The sequence below is a fragment of the Lonchura striata genome, chromosome 1 (assembly GCF_050655825.1).
Source record: "Lonchura striata isolate lonStrDom1 chromosome 1, ASM5065582v1, whole genome shotgun sequence".
Classification (NCBI taxonomy): Eukaryota; Metazoa; Chordata; class Aves; order Passeriformes; family Estrildidae; genus Lonchura; species Lonchura striata.
Window position 1 is genome coordinate 71,767,727 of NC_140703.1, and position 27,503 is coordinate 71,795,229.

Sequence of the window (27,503 nt, forward strand, 5' to 3'; positions counted from 1 at the left end):
AATGGCAGCATTCTCACCAACAGGAGAAAGTATGGGCCAGAAGGATGCAGATGGAAGGAAGAGGAGCTCAGGTCACTGAAGTCAGGTCTGAATTCTAATTCTAGAACTAGAATGAAGCACTGCACCTGGCTAAAGCGTACAATAAGAGAACACCAACTAAAAAAGAGTGCAAGTACCTAAAAGGCTGCTGGTGCAAAGCAGGAATTAGATAGGTTGGCATGTCTCAGAGGCTTTCAGCCACCAGAATATAATCCTTGGTCACCTAACATTTATACTTGGACTGGACAATCAAATTCTTTTTCACCCAAACCTGGTAATATCATCTTAGACCCAGCTCAGAAGAACAGCTTCTTCTAACAGTCTTAAAGATGTTCTCAAGCAAATTAAGGGATGTTTAAGAACCAGTAAGAAGGCCCCCTCCTCTATGATAGTCTTTGAACAACAGCCCTGAAGACTGGTCCTGCTTGCAAAAATAAACAAATTAATAAAAATACAAAGCATCATACTGCTAGTATTTAGCACCTATTAAACTTTTTTTTTACAAGATAAAATGTCAGCTGGAACACAAAAAAACCCTCACCAAACATTTTAAGATCGATATGCAGTTTTCAAAAGTACAGATCAACAAGATAAAAGAGTTTTCTTAGTACATTTAGAAAAATAGTTTTGAATTAACAACTATTACTTTAACTTGCTTGTTTGAATCACAGGAAACCTACATCAAGAAGGCATGAAGTAAAAGAGCAAAACCTCTTTATCAAGTCTACATAAGCTTTACTGGAGAAGTTAAAAAACCAAGTAAACAAAAAAAAAAAAAACAAACCAAAAAAACACCACCATAAGAGAACTCAAAACCTCCAGACATTCCCCCCCATAAAACCAAGCAAAAATAACACAAGAAAGTCATCAATCCATCACAACGACAACATTTACATTATTACAACAAACTCAGAAATCTTATTCTCTCTCCTATGGGCTCCCAAAAATCCAATACTGCTATTTAATCTAAGAACTAAATAGATGTCCTTCAGATCCAGATGTTCTGTTCTCTCCATTTTGCAATGCTATTTCCTGACGTTTTCTAACAAATATTTCTAAATGTAGCACCTTAAGAGAAGCTCCCTTCAGTAACTGCCCCTGTGCATTTAGTTTACACTACAGTGATTAATTCTGACCACATTTGGGAAAGCCTCTGACACAACAGCCTTGATCTCCAATAGAGGTACACCAGCAAGCAGGTCAGAATAAAGAGGCTCTGCTAGTCCAGTCGTGTGCAAGGAAACAGAAAACGGGAAAAAAAACTACCAGCAAGAAAGACTTACCTGTTATTCTGCGAAACCTAAACCATAACGCTTGGAGTACAGAGCCTGCTGTACATCACATGCACAAAATTCTTCTTTTACTCCAAGATAGTATACACCAAATACAATGTTATTTATGTTAGAAAGGGTTCGGTGGAAACTAACTTCTAAAACATACAGAACATCTTTTGGACATGGAACACGTGGGCTCCGGCATCAACGTGTTCCACACCGCGGACACAAACGCGGGCTGACTTTTGAAAGAAACCTGGACACACATCTTGATTCACATCCTGCGTTCAGAGAGGCAGGCTGAACCGTACAGGAGGAGGCGTCCAAAGCCAAACCAAAGCTCGATAAGAAGAGCGACTCGCTCAATTACTCGCTGCCGAAGAGATTGCTCCCTACGCCTCTGCCGCAGGCACAGAAGAAAGCACGGCAAGGGAGGTCGGGGCAGCACGGTGCACCACGGGCCCTGCGGCAGGGACTGCCGGAGCCCCGGGCCCCTTCGGGAGCGGGGAGGCGCCGGGCCCCGAGCCCGGGGCAGGGACTCGCTCGCTGCCACACGCACGGGCCGCCCCCGCCCTCCGCCCCACGGGGGCCCTGCTCCAGGCTGGGCCCGGGCCCACGCGGCAGCCTCAGGCCGCGGGGGCCGCAGGCGCCACCGAGCCGAGAGGAGCGGGGGCGCCGCGTTACCTCGGCGTGGCGGTTCCGAAGGAAAAACCCCCGACTGCTCCCGTTCCTCCTGCCCCGGCGGCCGCCGTGGAGCCCAGGGTGCCCGCGCCGAAGGAGAAGCCCGTAGACATGGCGGCGGCGGGAGCGGCGGGAACAGCCGGAGAGCGGGGCCGGGAGCCGGCGGCGAGGGCCGGGTCGGTGGGTGAGCGGGTCGGAGCCGGGGTCGCGGCCCCTCAGCCGCGCATCGCGCCCGCCGCCACCGGCGCAGCGAGCGGCGGCACCGAGCGCGCGGACGGACGCCGGCCACGCTCCCCTCCGCGCGCCCGCCGCGGTGCACCACGGGACGGCCCGGCGGCCCTTAAAGCGACAGCGGCGCGCGGAGCCGTGCCGCGCCGCGCCGTGCCGTGCCGTGCCCGTGCCCGCGCCGTGCCCGGCAGCACCGGGGCCGCCAGCCCACGGCACAGACTGAAATAGCAGCGGCTCCATCGCAACGCCGGGAAACACTGCTGGAGCGAGCCAGCGTGTACCAGGTTGCCCAAACAAGTGGCGGTGGGGTCTCTAATGACTTTTAAAAGCTGCCTGGACGTGGTATTGTGCAAGTGGCTCCGAGCGGCCCTGCTTAAGCACGTGGAGGCTCCTAAGCAGCTCCAGGGATAACAGAGAGCCGTCTTCCAGTGCTATCCCCGTGTGGGAGACTCACAGACTGAAGCACAGGCCTGGCTAACCAGGGAAGGGCTCACTTCCCACACATCTAGCGTCACCCCATTGTTAGGAAAATTAATCCAGGATGCCAGAGGTTTATGTCAAACAAGGAGACAGAGGAGGCCTGAGGAGTTCTAATATTCTAATTTTATTAGAATAAAGGGAAAGGCTGTGGGGTATTTCCCATGGGGTCTCTAAAATTGTTGGGGAGCGCAGCCCCCTTTTTATCCTAAGTTCCCAGTCACCCTCTTCTTCCCCACTGGCTGAGGTACTTGGAAGGTACAGACTTCCCAAAACAACTACTCTATTCCCCTGTTTAATATGCATCCCTCTTTTGTCATAAAAGAAATTTTCATAATTCTTTTATGAACTTTCTATAGGTTCAAGAATATAACACGGCCGTGGCTGAGCAACAGTCTGTGTTGATTAGTAGCATTTTCTAGAACTAGTATTTTCTTCTGTAACTTCACTATCTGTAAGTCCCCAGGTCTATGTACAAGGAGATTAAACTGGTCTGTTTGTAAAGACACATAAATCTAATTTCTTTCACTATCGTGGGGCCCATGGGTACAGTTCTTAGGCATTCCCGTGGGAGAGAAGACTCGTTCAGCCCATCGACCGATCCCAGGAGTTATGACAGTCTAACCTAACTTCTCATCCTTAACTCACTGTTATATTATTTCTTTACATCTAGGTGGACATGTAGTGACTTTAGTCATGCATCTTAGTCAGCGAGGGGTGGTTGTACGTTGGCAGGCAGGTACCCCAGGATAGTATCTGAGATGATGGGAGCATGTGTCAGTCCAAGGAGAGTGATTTCGCCACGGTTGCTGATTCAACAGCAGCGCATCTTCCTTTATCCCCCTTGGTTTTCAGCTGCTGTGTGGCTTATCCACTGGAAAGCACCACCGAATTCCCACCTCTGCAAAGGTTTCGACAGCCTGGCCGCGGGGTCTGCCTCTGCCCTACCCTCCATTTAGTCCCCCTTAGGTTACGCTGTGTGTGGGAGGTCGGGTGCGCCGCCCGCGTTCCACCCGGGAGTGAGAACCGTGTTTTCCTTTCCGAGTTCCTCAGAGTCTCTCCTCCCCGCCATTCTCCCACGCCGCCCTCCGGCCGCTCCCGCCCCTCTCCGTTCTGGCCGCGCGGGGGCGCTGCGGGGCGCGCGGCCCCGCCCCGGAAGCGCAGCCGGCGCGGCCGCGGGCCCGGCTCTGCGGCGGGCCCGGCTCTGCGGCGGGCGGGCACGGCCATGGAGCACATCCGCACCACCAAGGTACCCCTGCTGCTGCGGCACGGGAGCTGGGGTGATGTGGGGCCGGGAGGGCCCGCCCAGCCCGTCCGCTGAGGGCGAGGGCGTTGTTGTTTCCCCTCCCTCCTGCTGATTTGGGGCTGGTGCCTCCCCGCGAGGGGCTCCGGAGCGGCCCGTGCCGCTGGAAGGGTGGCGGGCGCCGGGCGTGCTGCTCCGGTGTACCCCGGTGTCTGTAATAAGGGGAAGACGCTAAAAATCCTGGTGTAGGGGTTTTTGTGGTGGAGTGGGGAACGGGAGGAGCGAGCTGGGAGGGGATTGCAGTTGTTTTGTCTGCTCTGGATATGGTTCCGTGCAGCTTTTCTAGTTTTGGAGGCAAATCTGTTGTGAAAACAACCGATTTGTTTTTTCCTTTTTGAATATTTCAGTGTGTGTTGTTAAATACGCAGGCCGTCAGTGCCTGTGTAATGTTTTAGGCTATTAAAAACATGTTAGCTAAGCTGTAGCTGACATTGTAGACTTCTATGGCTTTTATTTCCTGTTATTAGTGTGTTAGTCTTCTTTGTATAATGAAGATGCAAAAGGAAGGTTTATCTTGTTGTGACTAATTTTTAAATGAGTTCTTAAGTCACAGCTTCTATAGAATTAAATTTCTAACAGTACTTTTCTCACCTTGCTCATCATCCCTGACTCCAGAGGTTGATGAAAAGACTCCCCCTGTCTGTTGGGTCCTCGGAATTGTGATTCACTCCTGAACCTGGTAGTCTGACTTTAAAGTAGCTTTATAGATATGTTTAGAAAAGGAGCCTTCATAGTTTGTGTCGCAGTACTAGATTCACAACCAATAATTACGTAAAGGAAAAGGCTTCTATATTTTTTTAGTAATAACTTACATAACTTTTATATAAATGTGTATAGCTGCTCTTATTTTTAATATACGTGTGTATATATGAAACAGAAAGAAGGTCTCTGATGAAACTACCATTAGTGTCGCTTTATTAGTCTCACACCACACTGACAGAGTGGAGATAAACTTTCTTTGTCAGCTGTTTATTTACACACATGAAAGTCCTTGTTTAGAAACTTAATATCGTATTGTTACAGCCAGTAGCTGATTCCAAAATGAAAGCTAGACTAAAGGCAACGAGTCTTGGTGATCAAAGGATCTGTTTAAGTTTCGACCTGAAATTGAGACTAGAAGGGCTGCAGGTTGCTGACTTCTTTGCATCTGCAGGTGATTGTATTTCTGCACTGTGTTTTTGGGGCCCTGCTGGGGAAAAAGTACTTCATGTTGCAATAGAACTGAAGAGATAAATGAGCTCTGAACAGAATTTGTAAGATAAAAGACTTTACTACTTGAAGTGATTATTTTTATAATTCCTACCATAAAAATTATACATTCTGAAAAAACAGTGTCATGGTAAGAAATCGTGTGATATTTCTTTTGTTACAGCTGTGTTGCTCACTTAGCTTTTTGTAAGCTGTTGATATGGAATATCCAGATTGATTAAAATGTGTACAGGCAAGCATCACAGGTATAGGAAGCAAGAAGAATAAAGTACAACCTGCACTGTGGGTCTTGAAGATTCACTTTGTGTGTAGGTTCAGTTGTAGCTCATGCCAGCTGTTCTGAGACATCCCTGCTTTTTCTAATCTGACGGCATTCCTGTTTTTTCACTTTAGTTAAGTCATAGTGAAATAAACTTGAAATAGCAGTGCAATCTTGCATAAATTAACTGCTGTGCAGGGCAGCTGTTATCCCCAGGAGAAGGTGGTGGAATAGGTCTTGTACCTCCTCCAACTGCAGTTTGCTGGGAATGTTAAAATTAAAATTTCTTTAGAACTCTCCACACAGCTACCTGAAATTGAGTGTAGATTTTTGTGAAATTAAACTGTCCAACAGATTTTATGTTAAATAAGGAAGTGGGGCAAACTTAAAAATTACTTCTGAGAGTTTTATATTTAAGTAGCAACAAATTATCAAACTCAGCTTATTAAATGTGGTGGTAGAGTAAAGAATATGTGATTGTACAATTAATCTTGATAGTTTCCATAAGGATATTTTAAAGCAAAATGTGGTAGAAAAGACTGAAAATTCTTCAGTGAAACCTGTTTGCATATTTGAAGTCAAATCTGTATTAGTGAAAATACTGATGGAGTTTTTTCTCCTGGAGATGGAAAGTTTTGCTTAGTTTGACTGCTAAATCAAATCAGTCAGCAAAAGCAAAAATGTGTATCATAAGCTGAGTACCCATTTAAGCTGGTTTGAGTAAAGTTTAAATTAATATGTCATCTATGGAGGCTGAATCTAACTCGGTTGTCTTTAACAAAAGTTTATTTATTAATTTGCTTTCAGAATTCTTGTAGACTTTACCTAGCAAGTGGAAGTTGGAGCACCAATGTCTGTGCTCATCCAAGGTAGAAATGCAGCTTTGAGGAAAGCTGCCTTATTACATGGAGGAGAAGGAAACCTCACATGCCAGGATTTTGTGGGTTGTGTTACTGGAGCAAAGCTGGGGCAGTTTCTGTGCACTTCTCACTTGGCTGGGGAGGTGCAGTGCCAGGTACTGGAGCAATTATTGCTGCAGATCTGCCCAGTGTGGATTCTGTGTTTTTGGCTGTGGTGTATTCACTTACACTACTCTTTAACTGAGGACTTGGTGGTTTCAGCATAATGTATTTTGATGTACTGATGCTTCTAGTTTCCAATTTTTTGCTTTCTAAACTGAAATTTGGAATATTATCATAGTGCTGACTTCTAGTATGTATTTGTATTTCCTTCATTATGTTTTGTATTCATTAAATTTTTTTTTAACTTTGAAAAGCAAAATTAGGCCCTTCTAGATCATAAGAAATACCTGATTTTTTTTCTGTTTCTGTGTGCGCTTTTTGTAGGTAAATACATCTGTACATAGGAATTAAAAATGGCTTGGCATCAGCACGGTAGCTGTGGGCTCTCCTTGTTGCCTCCTCTGGATGCTGGTCGTGCTGGTGTGGAAGTTTTTGGAGTTCTGCCATGCATTTAATGGTAGCACAGAGCTTTAACTTGGCATTAATGAGACAGTGCTGCCAAGAAATAGAGGAATGTGCGTAGATAAGCCATTTGCTACACTCCTTTCCTGTTCTTGCATGCAAAGAATAGTGTAATACTTGTTTCAAACAGAGTACTCTGTGGACCCCAGAGTTAGGAGGAGCAGATAAAATACAGGCTATCTAGAAATAGTTTTTATTTTGAAATATTTTCCATAGGATTGAGATAACAGTGTTGATAGAATACCAGAAGAAGTTGTTGGCTCTTGGGAGGCTCAAGCATGACTTATTTGCTTCAAATGCCAGCAGAGTCCTTGAATTTCTAGTTTTTGTAATTATTAGTATAATGCTTACATTTCATTAAGAATGTATTTTGACTATGAGGCAAGGTTATGATAATGTTTATTTTTGAAGTTGGGGCATTTATAAAAGACAGCACATAACTAAAACGGAAGTCAGGAGAGTGTAGTCTTTATGACTTGGAGTGTGCAGACAGTTAATAAAGCATGTTGCTGACATCAGCTCTTAATTCAGTGCTGGCATCTCAATACCCGGAAATTGTTAGTGTGTGTTTGCTGTTTTGGGGAAGCAGCCTAAAAGCTTAGTAATTAATAATTCCTACTTTAAAAAAAAACTGAAACAAAAAAAACCTCAATGTTTTTGTATTGAAACAGGATATTTGAACTAGTTGGTCTCAAAGCTTGTGACCACTCTAGTTTGTCCTGAATAGCCTTGTGTGTGCTGTGTTATGTTTCCTACCATTTTCAAAGTTATTGCACCAACTAACAAAGCCTTTGCTAAGTTAGAATTTGAATTTCTGCAGAAATTAAAACTTAAGTTTTATTCCCCCTTCCCCTTTTTCGTTACAGGTAGAGCAAGTGAAATTACTGGATAGATTCAGCACGAGCAATAAGTCACTTACGGGAACTCTGTACCTTACAGCAACTCATCTGTTATTCATAGATTCAAGCCAGAGAGAGACGTGGGTAAGGATAATGAATGCTTGTGGCTTCTCCAGATGCATTTCTTCTTCCTAATCTAAGTTTTAATTTGTTTACAAAAATGTTCTTAGCTGTTCTTTCTACTCTCCTCCTTCATGGTATCATAATGAGTTAATAATTCACAAGTTATGCTCTTGTGTGACACTGCTGCAGTTGAAAGCAGGTCATGTTGAAAATTTTGACTTTTCCTCAAGTTGCTGTAATTTCTGCTGTAGCTTTCACTTGTATTTCTGAATGCATGTGCAGTGGTTTTCTTTAAATAACTGACTTGCACCATAATGCTGAGGGAGGAGTGGGAGACTGATACATAGGTTAAGCATCAGGTTTAAAATTTCAGAGTTAATTTACCTTGTAATTAGATTCTGTCTAGGTTAAATGGCATAGCAAAAATCCTAAGATCTCAGGTTTGGGGAATATGAAGATAGTATGCACTTTTTTAAAGCAGTAAGCAGCTGTTTCTTCACAAGTATTCATCTCTGGCATAAAAGCTTTCAGATGGGGCTGCAACTTCTTGTTGACTAGTACCAGTGTTGTGCAATCCAAGCTGGCAGCTGGTACAGTACTTCCCATTAGTTTTTTTGTTTCATGCCCTGATGGCATACATATGGACATCAAGCTGTGGCTCCCACTGGAGTCCAGCCACCTGACTTGAGTTAGTGCCTTAAGTCTTCCATCCTCCAGGATGAAATATCATCTCCCTGGCTGTTGTTAATTTTTTTTTTTTCCTGTAGGTGTATTTTCCTTGATTATCCTTAATCCTGTATCCTCGCTACCTGACTTAAGTGCCTTGTCGTGCTTTCAAGAAAATTCATTTTTCTATTATTTGTTCTTGGATACAACATACAGCTTTGTACAAACCAAACTGTTATCCTTTCATACAAAATGGGTTTTTGGGGACAGCATGATTCAGGAGCATTACTTGCTTGTGTCTCCCTATGCGCTACATTAAAAGGTTTCATTCTGGGGAAGTTGAATCTATACTCCAAGTACTACATTTCTGGTGATAATGCAAGTACCAGGTGTAATTATCATAATGTCTCCAAGATAGTCTCTTTGTAAATGCATGTTTGGCAGCATAGTATTCAGATGCCTGTCAAATTCTGATCAATGTTTAAGAGGATTTGATTGCTTCAGTGAGGTAATTGAAATTCTATCAAGAACATTTTGTTCAGTTGAGGTAATGTATCTGTGCTTTTCTTCCCAGGGTTAAACAGCTGTTTCTTTCTATGTGTTTACCTAAATCTTGTGTTGATTTGCCACACAGATAAATCTGTGGAGGGCTTTTTTATGTCCATTGCTGTGACAGTGCTGCTAAAATGGTCATAAACATTTAGCTGAGAAACTGTCATGTTTATCTAATACAGTAGGTAATATAGGAGATGTTTTTCTTATCTCTGTTTCATCTGTACCTGTTAAATACTGGAATTTGGAAATCTTCAGGATCTCCTGTATTTTTCATACATTGCATTATTTTCCCTTACTTCCTTTATTTTGTCTTAAAATTCTGAAGCGTGTTTCTGTAGATCCTTAAAAAATATTGATATCCTGTCTGGGCACTGTCTAATGAGATATAAGCCTATCAGTTAACAAAGTTAAAAGAAAACTGAACAACTGCAGTGGAGTTTTATATCTCAGTTTTGCACTTGGAGAGACACTTGAAAATGACAGAAGAGATTAATGAAGGTTTTATACATTTTACTATCCTGATCAAAATGCCATTCTTGGATTTCTGCTTCTAAATGCATTTATTTTTATAACTGGCTGACAAAATTAGTCAAAATCCATATTCAGCATTGCTTAGTGTGTTGTCTTGCATCTGCTGATCTAAGTAGTACACTGTCCTTATTTTTCCCCAGCAAGCTTACTCTGTGAATTTTTCTGTCACAGATACTACATCATCATATTGCTGCAGTGGAAAAACTTCCCTTGACTACTTCTGGCTGCCCCCTTGTCATCCAGTGCAAGAACTTCAGGATAGTTCACTTTGTTGTACCCAGAGAGAGAGATTGTCATGACATTTATAATTCTTTGCTTCAGCTCTCAAGAACAGGTAATTCTTGTAGCTGTAAAAGACTTTGCAGTATATGCATGGATACAAGTTGGGGTGTATGTGTGTAAAACCATGTATTTTCTATTTTTTTTTAGCATATGTTATGTTAACTCTCACATAGGTTTGGTATATAAATGGCTTTTTTGATTAAATATTAATCAACATAAAAATTCAGAAGCTGTGTTGTCTGGCTTTTGTATGTCACTGGTATTCCTTAACAGAATGAGAGAGCTCTATGTGGTTTTTTTTTGCATTTCTAGTATTGTTCCTGAAATTGTGAATATAAATGTGTATAGTCTCTCTTAATTGTGTGTTCCATAGATTAAAACCCACTAAGCAAATCAGTTATTAGTAATTTCATGCATTTTCAAAAATAAAGCTGAAATTTTGGTGCTAGAACAACATTATCAATTCAGCTTTACAAATGACATCTGTCAATATGGTCATTTGCATTTTCTGCTTTGTGTTTGGAACAGTGCAAGATGTCATCTGTTCAAAGTAAATAACATACTAGGAAAAACAAAGTTTTTGAAAGAATTTCTTTTTTAAGGGAAACTGTAAAACTTCCTTTTTTTAAGGTCAGCAGATAAAAATTTTAGTTCTTGCCTCCCAAAATAGTTTGTTCCTTCAGATCTTGTGAAATCTTCTAATAATTCTGCCTTAAGTTTGTCAGTCTTCATTTTGTGACCCTTATGGCTTTAGAAATGTCTCTTCTGAAATAGGTCAAGCACACTCAGGAAAACTTTCATAACCTACTTCTGATTAAGTATCTGTAAATGTCAGTTAACTGTAGGATAGTTGCAGAATAGGTATTTCAGGCATGTCAGGTATCTATTTTCTAGTCTTGACTCTGTGAATCTTGAAGCCCAAGACTCTCTCTCCATTACATATTCTTTACCTTTTAGCAAAATATGAAGAACTGTATGCCTTTTCTTATAATCCAAAACAAAATGAATCTGAGCAAGTCAAAGGTTGGCAGCTTATTGATCTAGCAGAAGAATATAAGAGAATGGGAGTGCCAAATGATTACTGGCAGTTGTCTGATGCAAATCGTGATTACAAGGTAAGTGTTGTAATGGAAACACGTTTTGCTCTGCATCTGTTTCTGGTGAGGCCTGTAGAAAACAACTTATTGCTGTGAAATCACTTGGCTTGCAATATAAGCAAAAACATGCAGGTAGAGAGAGTTAACTCCTTAATCAGTGTGCAATCTCACAACTTCCTAATTGAGGTTTTTCCAGGGTTGAAAGAGTGTGTGTGTGTGTATGCCCTATTCTTTGGGATTGTTCTGATGGATGCTTACCTGTTTGAAGCTTAGCCCCAGTGATTCTGGTGCTCTACAGCTTCGTTATGTCTTTCTTAACTGAGCAGGATTCTACTTTATTTTGCAGCGCTGGTTGTGGTGGTGTGGCTGAGTCTGAGATTAGATTTCATGTTACTTTGTAGTCTGCAAGTATTAAAAATGAGGGAAATAATTTCAGTATTTTATTTGAAACCCATTCTTAGCATTCTAGTGCGGAGTTGCATTCTTGAGAGTGAATGCTGGTATGGTCATGCTTGGCTGTATAACTTGGATATCAGTTTGTACTACTTTCATCCATGGTGCATCTCCTTTGAGTTGTTTTCATTTGTATAAAGAAACACAGTAGTGTTTCTCTTTTGTGTCTTAATTCACCTTACACCTTTCAAGTTGAATAGGTTAGGCTTTGTGTCTTGCCTGTAAAATCCTTTCTGTGTATCTGTGTCTTTCAGATCTGTGAAACGTATCCTAGAGAACTTTATGTTCCCAGAACTGCAAGCAAGCCTATAATTGTTGGTAGCTCCAAGTTCAGAAGCAAAGGAAGATTCCCAGTGTTGTCATATTATCATAAAAATAAAGAGGTATAGTGTGGTTTCCTTTTATTGTGAATATGCTGAAAAGTATTTCTCAACATTTGGCAGTAGTTCAAGGGTTGGTGAGGAGGTTCAAATACAGTGACTTTTATGGCAAGGGTGTGACTCAGGATAACCCTGAATACAGCTGACAGGAGTGGTGCCTAACAGGATGCAGCGTAAGCCTAGCCAGTTTGAAAGAAAACCTTAAGTAATCAGTTGAATGTACTGAAGTTTCAAAAACTAACATGAAGGTAACTGAGGATAGCTTTCTCTTAAGGTATCTGTCTTCCTTGATGTGTCAGGAATAAAATCTTTTAGGTGAAAATTGTAGGGAAAAAAACCCAAACAGATGAACTAACAAAATAATAGAATTGGTTCTTCAAGGAGTTATTTACAAGGTAAAAAAAATCTACAGGGTAGGAAATAAGATTTTGCAGAGAGTGGTGTAAGTTAGCATGTACCTGTCTCAGCAGTGGAAGGAGTATTGTCACTTTGCTGAGTTAAAGAATTTTTCAGATGAATATGAAGTTACTAGATGTATTTGAACATAATTATATCGTTATTTGAATAATGGAAGATGTACCTGATACCTTCTGAAATACAACATATAATTGAAACTTACATTACAAAAATTACATTAGATGATAACAAATTGCACTTGCAATAATAAAATCATGACTGCATTAGTAAAACCACACATAATTCAATCCATATTAAGGGAGTAGCTTGCTTTCCTAAAATATAATTTTCCCAGCCTGTACTTTTGTAAGTTTTTATGTCAATTATGTAAACTGATACCATGTATATGAAGATGAACCTGAAAAACCATTCTGATGACACTTTAGATTTAAGTTGTAGGTACTGTTTTTCAGAGTTTCCAAGGGGTGTGCTTAAAAAGTTGAAACATCTGAACTTTATTCAATTTGCTGGTTCTGTCTGCTGAATGAAACAATTTGTTTCAGTGTCTTTTGAGATTTTGCAAAGCACTTCAAGTACAGGTATTAAAGTGATGCTGATTTGTTTTTTGTTGTTTCTGACAGGCTGCAATTTGCAGATGCAGTCAGCCTCTCTCCGGTTTCAGTGCCAGGTGCCTGGAAGATGAGCACATGTTGCAAGCCATCAGTAAAGCAAATCCTTCAAATCGCTACATGTACGTCATGGACACCAGGCCCAAGGTACCTACTTCTGGTGCTGCAGAGAAGCCTCTCCTCCTGAATATTAGAGTGGAGGGGTACAATGTAATTCTGAAAAATTTGGAGCCAAGTAGTAGTCTTATCATGAGCAAAAATGTTGTAAAGATAAGGTTAGGCCTTTCTGTTCAGGTGTTTTAATTACTTGCTTTCTTAAAGAAGTTGAACCTGTCTCAGTACTCAGCTAGAATTCTTTGAATATACTGCTACACTTTGAAATGGGCATTTTAAAATATACTTAAATCATAATTAAGAAATGAACAGTTGAGTGGGATCCAGATAATTTTAACTGTTGGAAATTAAATTCATGAAATGGTGAGCTGTGATGTGGTTTCTTTTGGAATGGGGGAAAAGTACTATTTTCTGTGTAAATGATCTGTACAAACTATCTCAGAAATGAGGAAGTGGAGGAAATTCTGTTTAGGCATTTTGAGGTCATCATAGATTGGTTTGAGTTATAAGAAGTCTTAAACATCATCTCCAACCTCTGATGAGGGTCTTCAGAGCTCAATCCAATCTGGATTCGAACACTTCCAGGATCCACAACTTTCCTGGGCAGTGTTTTCCAGTGCTTCACCATCATACTTCATCACTGTCTAAACTGAATTCTGTTATTTATTAAGTTAAATTATATTACTACCTGTGTTACAATGTGTGGCTAATTCTCACTCTTTAGACCCGTCTTCATTTCAGTTAGTATTAAGTTCACTCAAGTGTCTGAACGCAGGAGCTGAAAATGTCTAGGTCTTACTCTTTTCTTTGTAGGTGAGATGTTTGTAGTGTCTTTACTTAGAAATGTTTGGACACAAATAAAGGCTTATTAGTTAGGAATCTGGAGAAGAGAACGGGAATTACTGCATTATTCAGATATGTCAGGTCTAAATATAGACTATTTTTTTATATGTATATACCGTCCTTTTCTTATATTTCAGTGTTTTTAAGATGATTTGCCACAAACTATATTAGAATCTGTTTATACTATGTGTTATTTTGGGTTTTTCCCCAATGTATTCAATTGAAATTGCTTGACTTTTGTTTCTTGATTTGATTTTTTTATTCCAAGAATATTTTTCTGTATTTTTATTTTCCTCTTTTTAGCTTAATGCAATGGCTAACCGAGCTGCTGGGAAGGGCTATGAGAATGAAGACAACTACTCAAACATTAGGTTCCAGTTTGTTGGCATTGAAAATATTCATGTAATGAGATCTAGCCTGCAAAAACTCCTGGAAGGTATGTTCTAACCGTACTAAAATAGTGTATTTGAAAACAGGGTGTTTTTCCGAAGTCTTTAATAATAGGTTACACAAATGGCATTGATGTTTCTATGGTTTATTCCAGCTCTGTGTTTAGTACCAGTTTGATGTGCTCTGTGGTAATGAATGACCTTAAACCTCGGCCTTCAAACTGTAAACCCAACCAAATGGAGTTACTTTGAAGAAAATTGAATGGCGCATATGTCTTCAGTGAGCTTTGTTAGTATGTCCATGGGAAAGACTGCCCTATTTTCCAAGTGTGTGCCTGTTGATATATTTTCATTTACAGAATATCAGTTCTCCAAGGGGCACTTTGTTCCACAGAATTCACGATGAGCATATGGTCTGTACAAAATTTGAGCTCTTTGACTTGGTGAGCCACTTCTGTGCTTGTAGATATTTGTAGAGAAGAGGGCAAGGGGAAATGTGAGCCACTTCACCATATCAGTGCCTGCCTCCTGGTGGTTAAAATGGAGAGACAGAACTGTGTTCATAATTCTGTTAATATTTTTTTAAGTAGACAGCTGAGAGAAAATTTAAGACATTTTGTGGATTTTGAGATTAGAATACAATGGCAGAAGTGAAGCTTCCACACCTGACACACAATACATGTGTAAGTACTTGGCTTCTGGAATTATGCGAGTATTTCCAGAGACAGAGAAGGTTTACACTTGAATGGAAGCCTGTTTTGATGAAGACATGCTGTTACATTGATCAAGAAATCTTACAGACTAGCGTTGTAATCTTTATTTTCATTGATCCTGGATGTGCTGCTAACCCATTCTTCAGGCACTGAGCACAGAACCTGCTGAGCTTTTATAATATGGATCTTTCTGGTTACTCCTGCATGTGTTTTCCCTAAAGGAAAGATGAGAAGCATGATCCTGATCTTGAGCTTTTAGATTTGTCGTAATCCCCCTTTCTTTTACTAATATGTTCAATTCTAGGAAATTAGCTAATAAAACTTGATTGTTGTTTTAATTTTTTAAGAGGCCTGCTCCTGTGTAATAAGATCTGATGCAGAAGTATGTGCATCACACAGTTAAACTTCACAGACTTCATATTCATTCCATTTGAATTAGCTTCCCACCAGCAATACTTACTAAATGTGTCTGTATCTTTAAGGGTATGGAATATGTTTGAGCTTTTCCTTGTGTGGAGAATTGGTTTGTTTAAACACTGTTGAACAAAAATAATTAGTAATCTCTATTGTTTGTTTTCCACGTAAGTTTTTTGGTAAAGAACACAGTGGTTTTACTTCTGTTCAGTCTGTATGATTCATTTGAGTTTTGCTGAATGCCACTTTAGAAGTAGAAGCATCTTTGGGGTAGAAAGGACCCTTAAAATTTAGGGATGTCTGCAATAATTTACTCTTCAGCCCCTTGTAGAAATGTGCCGTCAAGTGGGATGATCAGGAAGAAAATGCCATGAAAATGGTTCACAACTGAAAATGGGAAATATGCCATTTAGCTTCTATGTACTCCCCCTGAATGTGTTGGACTGAATGTTTTCAAATCAGAGCATGATACCAGTGATGCTGTTTGTTCAAGCACCACTGTAACTGGGACTGCCCTCAGTTGTTTGGGCTTTTTATAACAAACAACAGTTATTCATTGTTTGTTGTGTCCTGCTCCTTGGCTCTGTGTCTGTTTGCCTGATTTCCTTCAGAAACTAAAGATTCCACTGTCACGCCAAATGTGAGACAAAATCCTTCCCAACATCCTTTTGTAACGGGACTACACCATGGAGCTTGGTAGGGGGATTTACAGTGTAGTCTTCATTTTGGATTCAGCTCTTAATTAAATATCTTGCATGCAGTGGTTCAAAACTTTTCTAAAATAGTTTTCTTCAGAGTGAACATGGTGATGTCTGCTCTATCAACGAGCAGACTACACCAGTCATGGCAGAAACTTTGCATAGACTAAGTTTGTAGCTGTGACACTAAATACAAAGTTCAGGTTTTATATATTTAAATTACAATGTTATATAACAGAAAGGATTGATAAGCAAAAAGGTTTTGGGTATGTCAAGAGGAAGTTTCTGCAGAAAATGTTTGGGAATAAGGCTCAGCAGTTGTTGCAGTCTGTTGCATATATTTTGGTGGTGGAAGTGTGTTAACTGAGGGAGTTTGGTGAGCTATATAGAGTTTTCTATATAGGAGTTTTCTATATAGCTATATAGGGCAAGGGATTATCTAGGTCCTTTTAGTTGTTATAAAAAGCCCTGCCTGCAACCTGCTATGCTTCACTCTGCAGGTCTAGTCACCTCCTGAACTGCTGTCTGAGGCTTTGCTAGTAGTGTGAGTAATGACAATCAAGCAAGGAAATATTGAGGTTTAGGGCCTCATGTGCACATAGGGCTTGTGTTTTTTATGGTGGGATCCATCCATATATGCACAACTATCTTGAATCCTATTTATTGTGAAGTAGCTGAATTATCTGACTGGTACTATAAATGGTACCATAAATTATCTTTCACCTTTCAAAAGACCATAAGGAACTGGAAAATAACTTTTTTTTTTTTTTTTTTTTTTTAGCATATAAGATTTGGACCGGTACCAATGCATTTGATTTAATCACCAACTAGTATAAAAATGCCTATGTTAATTCACAGAAATTGAAAATAACTCTTGGGGCTCAACATATGTGTTCCTATCTGTGCCTTTGTTTATAAAAATATAGAAATCTAGCTAGAAAGGGGAATTACTAGTTGTGAAATATTTCTGCAAAGCTGAAAATTCTGATCAAAAGCAGATTTTGACAGCAGTATCTGGGTGAAAACAAACTGAGGGCTAGAAGCCTGATTATTTTCTAGCTGGAAAGCTTGTGCTGTAAATGATAAGCTACAGAATGTGTAGCTGTGCTGCCATGAAGAATTCCTCTAGACATGGCTTTGTCCCGTCCCTTCTCTGCAGTTGTTTGAATTTCCCGATACTTGAGTATTTTCAATTTCTTTCCTTTACCAAAGTTTTGGACTTGTTTGTGTACTGTTGTGACTGATCAAGTGTATAGAACCACTGGTATAGAGAATGACTTGATCTTTCAGCTTGCTCATTCTCATCTATTTCCTCCATGTGCCAGATCTTGTGGAAGCAGAGCTCTTGCCTTTAAAAGACAGGGGAAAACTAGCTTGCTTTTACTTCTTTTACTGATACTTACAGACTAACCTTTAAAAGTAGGTCTTCTATCCTGGGATTTCATGATGATCTGATACTTCATTGGGCTGTGTGATTTGCTAGGTAGTTTTGTAGATGATGATGATCTGTGGGGTTTAGAAAAGGTGCTGCAATACTTATTTGGAAGCCTGTCATTCTTCTAGTATTCATCAGCACCTGGCACTATGAATCTTCCTGAACAGTGGGGAGTGTAACAGCACTTCTTTGACTGAAATCTGAGAAACATCTAGTGCAGGTACAGGAAAGCTCTTGGAGGCAGTGATTTGAGTTTACAGCCCTCATTACATCAGGGGACTTGACTGAATATGAAGCTGCATCACAGAATGATTTGATAATTTTTTTTTTTCTCTGCTTTTGCTGCTGACTCACTTCCTTCCATGGCCAGAGATAAAGATGATTTTGCAGCTGATTCTATTCCTACTGCTGATTTTCATCTACAGAACCTTTTTATTTTCATCTGGGGCCAATGCTTTAGAATCATTAAATCATTTAGGTTATAAAAGACTTTTAAGGTCATCAAGTCTAGCTGTTAAGTGTAGTGGAAAGTAGGCTTCCACTGTGGAAGAGGCAGGTATTTTTGTAGCTAGCAGCATTGGGTGTCTTCTCTTAGAATTACCCATAGCTGAAGCTATGTTAGCCAGCAGATTTCTTTTTTTTAAATTCCAGAAGTTTGTCATGTTTGAATAGTAACTGTGTGAGTTACTATTCAAAATTTTACAAGAAACAGGTTATCTGTTTTATGTGTGAATTGGTTCTGAGAATTGGTGAGAACCTTTCAGTCTACTTCTGTATCTCTTGCTGCTACACTGCAAAGCATCTTTCCTTTAGTTTGAGTTCTTCCTTGCTCCCTGAATTGACATTATCGTTACAGGATTCAAGTATATTAGGGAAGAATGGTACAGATCAGTCTGAAATGTAGTGTGTCAAGTGTGAAGGTAGACAAAATTTCAGTGGATTTAATTCATCCCTGTGTTCTTGTACTGCGCTTACTTTATTCTCCTGTGCAGGGTGGAGGTGACAAAACTCTAGCAGTGTGACTACTCTGAACTGTGTATATTGTCTGGATGCAGCTACTTCCCTACTACTAATTAAGTATTTCCAGTGAGCCTTTGATATGTGCTTTGCCTTCCATGGTGATGAGAGTAAGGCTTCCTGGTGGGGAAAACCATTGTATTTACTTGGAATGTTATTTTGTCAAAAAACCACAAAAATCTTACACTTGCCGCTCATGGTTATATAGTTCTACAGAGCTGAATTCTGAGTGGAGAACATTTTGTAGTACCCCTGCCTTAACCATTTGATTATAAATCTTTCAGGAAACTGCCATTCAACTTAGAACATAGAGGATTAGATACAACATGAAATTATTCTTCTTTCTGCATTGCAGGGTGTAGGTAGCTACAGCTGCTTAAGGCTTTTTAACTCTTGGTTTCTTTCAGTCAGTGGCACAAGGGGTTTGTCTGTCAATGACTTTTTGTCTGGTCTGGAGAATTCTGGATGGCTTCGTCACATCAAAGCTGTGTTGGATGCTGCTGTCTTCCTAGCCAAGGTAACTTGCATACTGCTTCTTTATTTGGTGGGAAGTTGACTTCCTCCAGAAAAATTATGCTTAATATTATGCAATATGTAAAATTCTGCAGTTGATCTTTTTGGAGATAGGTGTTTACTATATATACCAGTACATCTAATATGCTGGTTAACGTATTACATGTTTCTATATGATTGGAAATGTTAAACATTCCAGCCAATGTTCTGGGATTTTATGAATGCTGTTTGCTCGGATTCTTATGCTTCCTGGTTCTTTACGTATTTTTGAAAAGTGTAACCAGTTTGCTGGTGGATGGAATAAACTGTTATTTAGTGTATTCTGAAAAATAGAACTGGGGCAGTAATTGTAGAGCAGCCAAGGTGGCTATTCTGAGTTCATTTGGCAAGGAAATAGGATTCTGTGAATAATTCAGAGGAACAATTGCCTTTGCCAAGCACTTACAAAGCCAAGGGCTTGGTCTAATGGTAATGGGTAAGGAAAAAACCTGGATCTTTGTTTTTGCTAGGTGAAATAACAAGGAGTTACCTCTGCTAAAAGTGGGTGATTGTCCTAATGATGACACTCAAAAATGTCTGAGCCAACAGGAGCTGAAGCTAATAAGCATTTCATAGGCCTTTACTTTTATGTAGCATAATGATGAACGAGTGGTATCTTTAATGATGAGTTCATGTTGTTTGGGTTTTTTTAATCTGTACTCAGTAATGTGTAATCTAAATATTGTTAGATTTTCTTGTAAATTGAGTTTTATGAGGGAGAGAGAGAACTGGGAACCCCTGTAGAGGTTAGTTTATGCAAAGGTGGTATTTATTTTCAAGGAGTTTTCTATGCTTCGAAGGACATGTTCCTACTTTCTGATACTATTGAATCTTTTCCTCATAGTAAACATTTTTATAGCTTTGTTAAATAAGATGGCCTGTGGTATGAGCTGGAAATAAATACAGGGGTTTTCTTAAATTTATTTATTTACTTAGTTTTTTACTTCTGTCTAGAAAAGAGCATTGATTAAGAAACAACTGTGTTTTGCAGGCAATAGCAGTTGAGAGTGCAAGTGTATTGGTGCACTGCTCAGATGGCTGGGATAGGACTTCCCAAGTTTGTTCCCTTGGAGCTCTCTTGCTAGATTCCTATTACAGAACAATCAAAGGATTCATGGTAAGCAGACCATTACAATGTTGAGTTGTTCCTTGGTAAAGAAAGGGTGTAAAATGTTTGAGTGTGAAAGGGAGCAAGCATACTGTTTTTTTTTTTCTTTTAGTTAAAACTATAAAATGAGATTTGCAGTATATTGATAAATATTTCATACATAAATATTTTGCTACTTGAAAAAATAATTTAAAATCAAACTGAAATACAAATAGCAGATTGCTTTAGTCATCCTGCAGAAATGTTGCAATGGTTGCCTTTTGCATCCCAGCAAGTCCCTTATCTATCACATAGAAGGATTCCAAAGTGCTTGTGTAAGGTAGCACACATACTTAATTACAGCAGCTCTGTGCTACTGTAAAACAACATTTTTAAAATCTAAAAATTACAATTCCCTCAGTGATAGAGACTTAAAGTTGTCTAAGCAATCTAAATTTCTTAATCTTCTTATATATAGAGAAGAATTTCAGTACGAGTATTCCAAATTTTAGACTAGGAAAATCAGTGTTCTGCAATGACAAGGCAAGGTGTTATGGGATAACACCTCAAGGATAGTACATAGAACTAATTCAGTGTATTGTTTAGAACAAACTGATACAAATATTACAAGCACTGAAAGTGTAGTTGAGGAAGAATTAGAATAGGATTAATTTGTTGTGAATAGTGAGAATCTTTAGGGAAGTAATTTAATCTTTTTGGGTTTTGATTAATCCTTTCTTTCAGCTTAATTCCTGTCCATTTCAGTTGAAGGTCCTGTTTTTTTTGGTGCTTGATAGTGTGACTGAAGTGATGAAACAAGATAGTGTTGATATGAACAAACTTATTGTTATAAATGTTAGGAAGAATATATTATTTGGTTTTATGTAAATTATGACAGCAGGCATGAAGTACTAACGTTTTTCTTATTCTTTACCAGAGAAAGTTAATAATCTACTAGTGAAATCATGCAACATTTTTCTTAAAATTATCAGTTACCTGATTAGCAAGTTGCTTAACTTTTTTTACTAGTTTTTACAAATGTACTTTAAGAATCTTGTGAAAAGCTTCTAAAAAAATAGAGAAGCTACAAAGTGATAAATAGTTGTTTCTACTGTAACTTATTCTACTCAGATTTAAAGTATAATGTATTGATAACTTGTGGGGTTAATACTGTAGGTGTAAGATAGAGTAATATTTTACATGAGGTTTTGGTTTTTTTACCCTCTAGGTCTTGATAGAGAAAGACTGGATCTCCTTTGGGCATAAGTTCTCTGACAGGTAGTTCACTCCTCTGATACAGTAAAGTGTATACAGCAAACTGAGCTAAGTATTCTTAAACAAAAGACAGCTTGTAGATGTTGCATTTATAGCCACACTGCACCAGTTCAGCAGTGAGTAAGCTGTTTTCAGTAGACAAGGCACTTCTGCTGTCTACAGTGTATTGCAGTTTATACCTACTGGATAATTGATTTATATTGCAGAAGGAAATTTTTAGTGCTACTGGTGCCTTGCTCACAGAAGCTGATGACTGCAGCAAGGTCTGCACCAATGTATAGACAGTGCAAAACCAATGTAAAGCTAAGTTTCAGCTATTTCGGTAATATGAAACACATAATTTCGGTATCTTTAAAAATAAGTTTGCATTTATGTTTACTTTGATGATGAAGTCACACCTACCTTTAGAAGTCCTGTATTATGTTAAGAGTTCTGTTTTTTCCCTTGATCTGCCTGTCATCAGCTATCACAATAGCTTTGCTGCTATTTACTGCTTATTAATTTGCTTGTAGCTGGTATACTCCATATGTTGACTGTGGCAGTATTAGACACAAAGGAACTTAGCTGTCTTATGTTGCTGTTTTGTACTTAATATAGATGTGTGATTACTTATAAGTCAGAAAAACAGGTCAGATAAAGACTTATTTCTATTCAAAAATTGCCCCAGTTTTTGAAATTAGGTGCTCAATTTCCAAATCTAGCATCAAATCAAGGTGCTGTCATTTTAAAACAATTGCAGCTAAGACTTCTTGATATCTAAAACTGGTTTCAGTCTGTTTGTGGAATCTTTTTCAGATGTTGTCAGTTGGATGGTGATCCAAAAGAGATCTCGCCAGTGTTCACCCAGTTTTTAGAAAGTGTGTGGAATCTGACTGAGCAGTTTCCACAAGCCTTTGAATACAATGAAGCTTTCCTCCTTCAAATCCATGAACACGTCCATTCGTGCCAGTTTGGTAACTTCCTTGGAAACTGTCAAAAAGAACGAGAAGAGTTAAAGTAAGCAGGCACATTGTAATGTGTCTTTTGGGTATTCTGGCAGACTAAGAACTTCTGTGACTCTTCATTTTAGGCTCTGAGTAGATGAAGGATTGTTAGTACTGAAACCTGTGTTGAACTGCATCAGGGAAGAAGGCTGAAGACAGACTTTCTGATTCTGGTAGAAAATCACATCTTCTTTTTCATAGGGAAAGTTAAGGTTTTCCTGCTCATCTGGTTGTGGTTTTTTGGTTTGTTTTTTTTTTTTGGTTTTTTTTTTTTGTTGTTGTTTTTTTTCCTTCTAAAAGTAGGTATGCTTAAGTTAAGAGGTATAATGTAATTTCCTCTCCCAATCTCTTTTTAGGTAATCTTAAAATTCTTACCCATTCAAGACTATTCATTTAGAAGTATTAGTAAGGTATCTTCAGTGCATTTAGCTGGAAAGCTTATGTGAAGTTTTTATCAGTTCCTCTTGCATTGTATTTTAAAAGTATTTGTTTCAAGTAGGCAAAACTTGCACACCATAAACAGTTATCTTCTGGTTGTTTGCTTGCTGTCAAGTGTGTTGACCTCTAACTGTTTTTGCTTTAAGGCTAAAAGAGAAGACCTATTCCTTGTGGCCATTCCTTTTGTCTGAACAGAAGAAATATCAGAATCCTCTGTATAATCCGGACTTTTCTCCAGAACTAACACTTTTGGAGCCTAATACAGTATCATTCAATTTTAAGTAAGTTTAAATAAGATACATTATCTTTTCTTCAGCTCTGTCATTATCTTGCATACTTAAAGCTGTCTGTTCTGTGCAGGTTTTGGAGAAATATGTATCATCAGTTTGATCGAAGTATGCATCCCAGGCAGTCTGTGTTTAACCTTATCATGAATACAAGTGAACAAAACAAACAGCTGGAGGAAGACATTAAAGAACTGGAAGCTGTAAGTATTACAAAATAAGTGTGTGCCCTTGTGACCTGTTCTTCAGATTATAGGTGTTACAGTGCTGCTGGTTATCACCTGAATGTCACTGCTGTATGGCCTGGCACTTACTCTGTAATGGTGACTTGGACTTTCACTGCTTGTTTCTATGATTCTATAATAGTGCTCTAAGGCACTATTTATTCTGCATTATTAATGAGCTCTGTTATGTAGAAGTGCTGCTATCAAAGCCTTACTGAAGGCAGGTTTCTATGAAACTTAGTCTATATTAAACTATCTTGGATAACAAGGTATCCATGTAGCTGCAGCTGTGTTGCTAAAGTAAGGAGACTGAAAATGTTTTATTTCTATTATAGCTACTAAAATGGAAACAGTAAGTATTCTCCTTCTTTTGACTTCATATGCAGGTGCATGCTGTTGTAAGTCATCATAATTATGGGTCATGTACATTGTAATGTTTTTATGAAGACGGCTTAATCAGAGATCAGATGTCTATAATTGACTTCTAGGTGCTGCAGTAAACAGCCAGGAAAGGCTGATTGATACTTCTGTTACAATCACTTAAGGTGCTGAAACTTCAGAATAATGCCTTTTAAGGTCTGCAGAAGTCTTCTGATTATCAGTTTTAATACTTGTGTGTGGACAGAAATGGTAACACAATTCCTGTATCTTATGTTGGGGGGCGGGGGTGGTGGGAAGTACAGCTTTTCTAGGAGGAAAGATTTTATTAAACTGATCCTACTGTAAAGTAATGAGTTCAGGTCACTTAATCTAATACTGTTTCAAATCTTAACTTTATATTTAAAAAATTTTATACAATTGAAGCAGAAAGTTGAAGAATACTCAAAAAGCAGTCTAAAGAATAAGCAAGAAGGAAAGTAAAGTCTCAACTTTGAATTTTCTAGACCCTCATTCCAAGATGTTAACTTCACCTGAGCCTACATTTGTCACTTGAGAGATCACGAGATGTAGTTGTCTGAAATCCTGATGTTTCCATCTATAAAAAGTTGATGCCAAGAGACCCCAGTCTTCTGGATTTTAGTCTCAGTTCTAATAAAATACAAACACATCAACAAACAAATATGAGTTAACTAGTGCAATCTCCCAGTTGCTGTGTGAGTGAGTTTGAATTAAAACCAAAAATGAAACAAGTGAACAACCCAAACCACGTGACTGAAAAATCCCTTAATCCTAATCTTTCCTATTCTCTTGCTCATGCTGGCAGGATACATCCTTTTCTCCTTTCCTGTGTTTTAATTGACAATTTGTAGAGTATTCATACATTTGAACAAACTGTATTGGCATTTTTTAGATCTAAATGGCTTTTAGGAGGTTTTTAGGAAGGATAGAAGGGCTTTAAATATCAAGCTGCTTTGTCACTAAGAGACTCATGGTCTTTAAGAGATTTCAGGATCCCTGCTTGCTACAATACTAACATCTGTCTTCCTCTGCTTCTACTCCAGAAAGTATTTCCATCTTGATGGCAACCAAACAAGGGGCAAGCCTGGAATAACCTCTCCTTCTCTAGGGATATTAATAGGCATTCTTTGTCTTCTGCCCATCTGCAAATTTTAAGCCAACAGTGCTTGTAGCATCAGCTGTAAACTGTGGGGAAGAAATTCATAATGAATGGCCTAACATTTGTACTGTTACATATCTAAGCTAGGATATGTAACAGAGTTCTGCAGACACTGAGTTGGCCCAGCAAAAGAAAGGGATACATTCCTTTAAAATCACGGTATCATCAGTAAAGAGTCATGCCCGCTCTTGGTAACTGTTCATTGTATTTCAGAAAATAAAGCAGAGAAACGGGCGGTCAGATGTGGTCCTTGTGAAGGAACAGGAGCAGACTGCTCATCCTGCCCCCGTGGCACTGAAATCCCCTCCGTGCTTCCAGAAGGAGCAGCCGCCGCTGCCGGTGAACGACGCCGTGCGAACCATAGAGGGCAGCAACACAGCAGACAATCGCTACAGCGAACTTGTGTCCGAGTTCTCCAAAGCTGAGCCTGCCGTTGTCAGCTTGGAGTACGGAGTGGCTAGGATGACCTGCTAATTGACATCTGGCACTGTGTTGCTTCTAGACTGATTAAATGGAGAGCTGGGTCGTTTTCAGGATGGGTCTGTGCTGCATGACCAAAGCACGATTTGTATATCAGCAAGTTTTGTTAATGTAGACTAGAACAGCATGCTAGTTGTCAAGTGTTTGCTGTTCTTTTAAGGGGAGGGGGGGAAATATGTAGTTGTTTTTTTGAAAGAAATAGGGGCATTTGGTAAGTAGTGACTGAAAATCAAGGAATGTTATGTCTTTGGACTAAGGTCAGTTTGCACTAAATTGATTTAAATAGTAATGTTACTTTGTTCATTGTAGGAAACCACAGGTGGTCTTTCAGAAATTGATTTTACTTGGACAAGAAAACTTGAACTTTCTATTTTAGGAATTGAGGCTACATGTACATATCTCATATGAATACGTATTCCCTTGCTTAGTGTCACCCAGTACTCACTTTCAGTGTATTAAGTGCCATGGAAAAGTATGACATATTTCAAATCATAAATAGTTGGCCTTAAAACTGTCAGATCAATGATTTTGTCCTTTACTACTGCAGTCTACCTGGCTCTGTTTACATTGTATTTGCTCAGATTTTTATACCCTTAAAACAGGACTGAATATAAAGAATGAAGCATGCCTAAGCTGGCACAGCCTTTCAGCAAATAGCTGTATGAATGTTAACTTACCACTTGAGACAGTTTTTCCTTCCATTTGCTCTGTTGTTTAAAATACAATAGATTGACCTGATTTTCCTCTCTGGCAGCTCAGTAGATTGAGCATCATTAAAGCTGCAGGTTGTTTGACCTTAAGTGTTTTGATTTTTGGCAAGGTATTTAGGTGTTACATAAGATATGCCACATAAGAAACCAAAACTAGCCAGTAACTGAATAATCAAGTTCATTCAGATTGATTACTGTGTTGTTCGAGGTGCAAGAATGCAAGCAAAACTTTTGGAAAAAGTTGTTCCTAAATTAAAAAAAAAAAGTCACATGTCTGAAGCTAATGAGAAACTGAGTGCTTCCTAAATTTTTTATTAGAAGAAAACTTTGTTTATTCGTGAAAACCCTTCTCACCTTGTAAAAACTTGTCCAACCTGTGCATATTTAAAGTAATTTTAGTATCTGGAGATTTCTATGTATTTGGAGACAGGACAAAAACTTCTTATAGCAGGATGCAGTAGAGACCATGGAACATAAGAAAAAAGGGAGAAATTTACAGTTTGTGTGCTTAACTATGTATCTGTAATCTTCTGGTAAGGGAGAAGGTTTTCTGAAATTTGTCTCATGATAGATTTTCTGAGCAGGCAATAGAATTAGGAAGAAAAATGTTGGTGCCCAGTTCTTAAATAGAGGTATGAATTATAGCTTTGGGTATTAAGATCCCTAATTATGTTAGATTAATGCTACTGATCTTTTACATCTTGATTTAAATAATTTTTGGTTTCAAATGAAAGTTATTTAATTCTCATCCTAATCCCTGAAGTGTGTTTTGTCACAATTACTGGTGTGCACAATCTGACATAATTTGGCAGCATTTCCCTCTGCACCATATTGGATCCAGGACTCTTAGCAAGGCTAGTATGGGTCAAGATCAAGGTGCACTAGTGGAGCTGTCTGGGAGAAACCACCTGTGACTCTTATATTTGGCTATTAATTCACCCATTTCACTAATTTGATTTTTAAAACATAAGCATTTTTATTTTCAAAGAATATAAGCATAGTGTCACATTTAAAATATATTATCCAGTTACTTAAATATGTCTAGAATGTCTCCACTACAGGTTTTGATAGTTTCATGTTTGCACAAGTGGTGCCTTACAGGGTTGCAGCAAGAGAGATTTTTGTGCCTTGTTATTTATTGTCTTCCCTTCTCCCTCACCTTCTGTATTAAATTTGTTCTGTGGTTTTCCTTTGTAAAAACATCTTGTACATTAGCTTGTATTATATCACAGTAGTGAAACAAACTTATTGCTGACAATATAGGTAAGTGTTACCAATTTGTACTTGTTTTAATATTTAGCTGCTCTGGTGTATCATGTACACTTTTCCTATTTATTGCTTAGAGTTTATAGACTCAAAAGATTATATTAAGCTTTTTTGTGAA

General features: G+C 39.0%; 2 protein-coding genes across 4 annotated transcripts in view; one reads left to right on the forward strand and one right to left on the reverse strand.

The window, feature by feature from the left end:
• The window catches only part of NUP58 (nucleoporin 58), a 35,294-nt gene extending 32,983 nt beyond the window's left edge, over positions 1 to 2,311 (reverse strand). For all 3 annotated transcript variants that reach the window (XM_021530647.3, XM_085580431.1, XM_021530646.3), the window contains exon 1: positions 1,998 to 2,311. In XM_021530647.3, the coding sequence (XP_021386322.1) occupies positions 1,998 to 2,107 (110 nt within the window). In that variant the 5' untranslated portion in view covers positions 2,108 to 2,311. The remainder of the gene's footprint in view (positions 1 to 1,997) is intronic.
• A 1,548-nt stretch (positions 2,312 to 3,859) lies between these two features.
• On the forward strand, positions 3,860 to 27,503 carry MTMR6 (myotubularin related protein 6). Its single transcript, XM_021530644.3, has 14 exons — positions 3,860 to 3,948; positions 7,821 to 7,937; positions 9,840 to 10,002; positions 10,908 to 11,065; positions 11,755 to 11,883; positions 12,918 to 13,052; positions 14,166 to 14,298; positions 18,936 to 19,045; positions 20,072 to 20,197; positions 21,396 to 21,445; positions 22,238 to 22,438; positions 23,010 to 23,144; positions 23,224 to 23,350; positions 25,143 to 27,503. The coding sequence occupies exons 1-14, from the start codon at positions 3,925 to 3,927 to the stop codon at positions 25,401 to 25,403; spliced, it is 1,869 nt and encodes a 622-aa protein (XP_021386319.1). The 5' UTR covers positions 3,860 to 3,924; the 3' UTR covers positions 25,404 to 27,503.

Bases quoted from the DNA above. Each gene is read 5' to 3' on its own strand.
- MTMR6 (XM_021530644.3), top strand. From the start codon at position 3,925: ATGGAGCACATCCGCACCACCAAG. The intron at 10,003-10,907 runs GTAATTCTTGTA...TTTACCTTTTAG, and splicing joins GCTTCAGCTCTCAAGAACAG to CAAAATATGAAGAACTGTAT. The intron at 22,439-23,009 runs GTAAGCAGGCAC...TTTTGCTTTAAG, and splicing joins AAAGAACGAGAAGAGTTAAA to GCTAAAAGAGAAGACCTATT.